The sequence below is a fragment of the Odontomachus brunneus genome, unplaced genomic scaffold (assembly GCF_010583005.1).
Source record: "Odontomachus brunneus isolate Ranch 3 - 2012 unplaced genomic scaffold, Obru_v1 Obru_scaffold_183, whole genome shotgun sequence".
Taxonomy (NCBI): domain Eukaryota; kingdom Metazoa; phylum Arthropoda; class Insecta; order Hymenoptera; family Formicidae; genus Odontomachus; species Odontomachus brunneus.
This window is the reverse complement of record NW_022639633.1, coordinates 656,284-660,273: the sequence shown is the minus strand read 5'-3', so window position 1 is coordinate 660,273 and position 3,990 is coordinate 656,284. Positions and strand designations below refer to the sequence as shown.

At 34.0% G+C, this 3,990-nt stretch overlaps 1 protein-coding gene across 2 annotated transcripts in view; it reads right to left on the bottom strand.

Annotated features, from left to right (window-relative positions):
• Window positions 1–3,990, bottom strand: part of LOC116851639 (long-chain fatty acid transport protein 4) — a 17,188-nt gene that overhangs the window by 7,730 nt on the left and 5,468 nt on the right. Inside the window, exons 1-4 of one of the 2 annotated variants that reach the window (XM_032831263.1) lie at window positions 3,085–3,510; window positions 1,948–2,098; window positions 1,125–1,362; window positions 216–447 (exon numbers count right to left, since the gene is read on the bottom strand). In XM_032831263.1, coding sequence (XP_032687154.1) covers window positions 216–447; window positions 1,125–1,284 — 392 coding nt within the window. In that variant the 5' untranslated portion in view covers window positions 1,285–1,362; window positions 1,948–2,098; window positions 3,085–3,510. Of the gene's footprint in view, window positions 1–215; window positions 448–1,124; window positions 1,363–1,947; window positions 2,099–3,084; window positions 3,511–3,990 lie in introns of those variants that run through there. The other variant, XM_032831262.1, reaches the window with a different exon arrangement.

The following is a 3,990-nucleotide window of genomic DNA, read 5'->3' as shown; positions in this document are numbered from 1 at the left end:
TATATATATATATATATATATATGTATGTATGTATGTATGTATGTATGTATGTATGTATGTATGTATGTATGTATGTATGTATGTATGTATGTATACGTGAGTAATTACATCTATTTATCGTTAATTGCGCGACCTTCAGTTGGACTTTAAGAAAATAGACGGAAATCCGCGTGTTAACGATCGATCGCGCATTAAACGACAAGTGAAAGCTCACCTCAAATTATTGATAACAGCAGCCTTTGGCATTCCCGTCGTACCAGACGTGTAGATGTAAATCAATTTGTCCCGGGGACTGCCAATGTCAAGCTCAACAACAAGGGGTCCGGGTTCGATGCTGCTGATTTCCGTGTTGAGGTCGATCGCCCCTTCCAAGACCGAGGTATCCGCCAATTCCGACCATTGGTAAAGTTCGATATCGGGAATCTTACTCTTGATGTCGCGAATCGCTGCACACGACACGCTTCAATGACAATCTCATCGTAAACGAGTTTTGATTTTCCCGTGATTCGATAGAGAGCCCATTTAGAAAGCCACTTGTCAGAGAAAGTCTCGCAATCGCGACGACCGACACGAAAAGGGGGTAAAAGTACAAACAACGGGTTTTCCGTAACACAAAGCATACACGGTGAAGAGATCGGTCAATATCAACGACGGCAAAATTTTACCAACTCATTCAATGGTCTTGTTGCATATTTACAAAAACTGTGAAAAGTATGTCAACAACAATGTACGACTGATCAAAAATCGTCAAGTGATGGTTAAGAACTAGAGAGTCAAGTTGTTTTCATCGTTTTTTTGCTAAAAAAAATAAAATAATAACCTTTATGCAAGAAACACGAGAATGTGACGAGCGTTGTATCATATAACGATTATCACAGCTCTGTCATTATAGGAATTATAGACAGAGCAGATACTCTTGTACCACATTTCACGCTCGGGTATCTCTCCATCGTGATACGTGCGATATAATCTTTCAGATATCAATAACAAGCGGTAACACGGTATACGTATCTCCTTTTACGTAAAATCGATGGTAAGATGACAAGGCTTCCTGCGACATGTGAGATTCTTACGTGCGGCGCATATCGATGATCATCGACGAGGCAAAGCAAAGTAATCTTACCATCTTTAAGTTCAGAGCCAAAGATGACGGCTTTGCAGCCAGCAGCGTTGATGCTGTGCAAGAGCGTCTCGTGACGAAGATTCGTGTTGACCAAAGCCGCGACGAAGCCGGCCTTGCTGAGACCCAGCCAGGTACCGACATACTCCGGACGGCTCTCCATAACTAGAGCTATGCTGTCATTGCGTGAAAATGCCCTCGTGCGGAAGTAACGTCCTATACGATTACTGAATTGCTCCAACTGTGTGCCATACGAACGTAAAAGATGATTATGCATGCTTAATATCGCAGAGACTGTTATCAGTCTGTTCAGCTAGTAACAGTCAACGGGCTTGAAAATTTTTGTATTCACTATTGGAGCAAAACTCGTCGTTTTCTTGCGTTTCTTATTGTTTTATTGTTTTACTTGTTTTACTTGTTCATTACTACTTCCTTTCTAATTACTATTCTCGTTTAGAATACATGAATGGAAAATATGTGCGTGTGTTCATAAGACATGTCACTAATTTGAAAAGCATATCAGAGATTACAAAAATCAATTACAGAATTAATTTAATATAAATACGTAATCAAAGAACTTGTCAATCAGTATCGATGTTCTTGGAGCTTGCCGAATTTATTAATTTCAAAATGATCATTTTTATAGGTAATCTTTATTTCTCGAGCAATTTTGTGATTAATGTGAAGAATATGTAGTAACTATAAACTTCATTACTATTAATTAGAGTTAAGCCCGATAAGACTATCGATATAAGTAATATTATTGATACGAGTACTAAATGCGCAGCGCAGGCAAATAGTAAAAAACTTACGTATCAGAAATTACCTCTTTATATTTCCATTCCTTATCCTCGAAGATGTAAGCAACTTTTTCTGGATGAGCTGTTGCATATTGCGAAAATACTCTTGCGACGGTATATTCGCGCTTCTCCCACCACCAAAGTTGTATGTTAACTCGTAAAAATCGGTACGCTCCTCTACATATAGAATCATAAATTACATAATTACATAAATTACAGATGCACAAATTATTTGAAATTGATTTATTAAAAATGTCTTGTTATTAATTTAGATATTAATTTATGCACAAATGTGGTTTTTACAATTACATTTAAACAAATGTGGTTATTCTGATCGATTAATAAACATATTCATCGAATCGTTTAATTGAAGATTCTTCAATTTAAATTCTATAATATTTAAGTGTAATTTAAAATTGTAGAAAATGTAAAATTGTAGTAATTTAAAATTATAGAAAATTTTGTATTAGTAAAATTAAAGAGAATTCTACGTTTATCATTGCTTGAAGTATTTAAAATTAATTCAAATAGAAATAACGATAAAAAACTTCATTTATCATATACATTTTTATCACAAGTAAGTTAGTATATCACATAATGCAAAGTAACAAATATAAACGTTAATTACGATAATAATTTACATTAATTAACGATATATTCTGACAAATTAAGAATCGAACAATTAAATGTGATTTTTTACTACAGGAGAGATGTAACGACTCTCTCTCTCTCTATTATTTTTCCGCTACAAAAAAAATTTAGGAAAAAAGTTTTTATCTGAGAAAATCGCATGTTTTCTAAATTGGTAATACATCCGCACGGTCCCCTTATGTAATGTCCTTTTCTCTCACAATCAATTGGTTAATATTGCCATACGACACGCGCATGATGTGTGTCACGCGAAAGCAACTGCACTGTTATTGCTCGCTTAACATCTGGCAAAATACGATATTAGCAAATGAAAAACGTGATTTTATCGTCATGATCGATGGACATGTTTACATGACACAATTTCACATGATTGTATATGTTTAATTTTAATCTCCTTAATTTTGTCCTTGGAGAATACATAAAAGATCAGAAATTCATAATCTCATCAATTCTACTAGGACTCATAGATGTTACTAGTCAAGATAATGAACTGTTTACTTATTGACCATTACCAATTATTGAATTGCGATCGATCATGAAGACCATATCTTGAACTATTAATATTTGCTTTAACGAATTTGTGCTATAGATTCATTGTAGTCCTATTGGAAACTGCAGTAGATACGTCATACACTACTGCAGGGCAAAGGGGACATTTGTTCTTCGAGTCACGATAGGATCGACGCTGCATGAAAAGCAAACGTTGATAATTATCCGCTCGAATTAAGAATCGCAAAATTAATAAGAGACAAGTGAGGATAATGATGCAGTAACTGAAAGAAAAAACGCTACGATCACTTGTCAACTCTTCATCGATTTTACTCTTATTGACTGTCATTATTATTATTGCAACGTAGACTTTGCATATGTAACACATATAAAATATGTTAATAATATGTACAATAATAACGACAAGTTCTTTTTATCCCGAAAAAATTCACCAAAGCTTCAACAAAATATATTTTTAGCGTTTTTATGGCAGAAAAATCGTAGAAAAGAAATATCTATATGTTGCTATTTAAGGGGGGAAATCCAATTAGAACGAGGAAAAATAAGCTATTTTCAAGAATTTTTTTGTAGGAGAAAGAATTTTTCTATATTTTTCAAACTTAAACATTTATTTATATATGTTTTGGACTGTCCATACGTATTTTTTTTTCCAAAAATATTTAAAAATGGCGGACATATGAAGCATCCCATTTGGCAGGTACGCGTGCGAGTTGCTCAGCTGCTGGACAAATGGCGTCCGTGATATTGATCCTATAACAGGCAGCGAAAAAATTCTTATTATTTATACCCATAATTCGTAATTGAACCTAAAAAAATTGAAAAAAGTCAAAAATTTTGAATATGAAACGCTTATGAAAATAAATTTCCATTTTTTGACGTTTTCTCTGCACAATTTTTGCAATAAATAA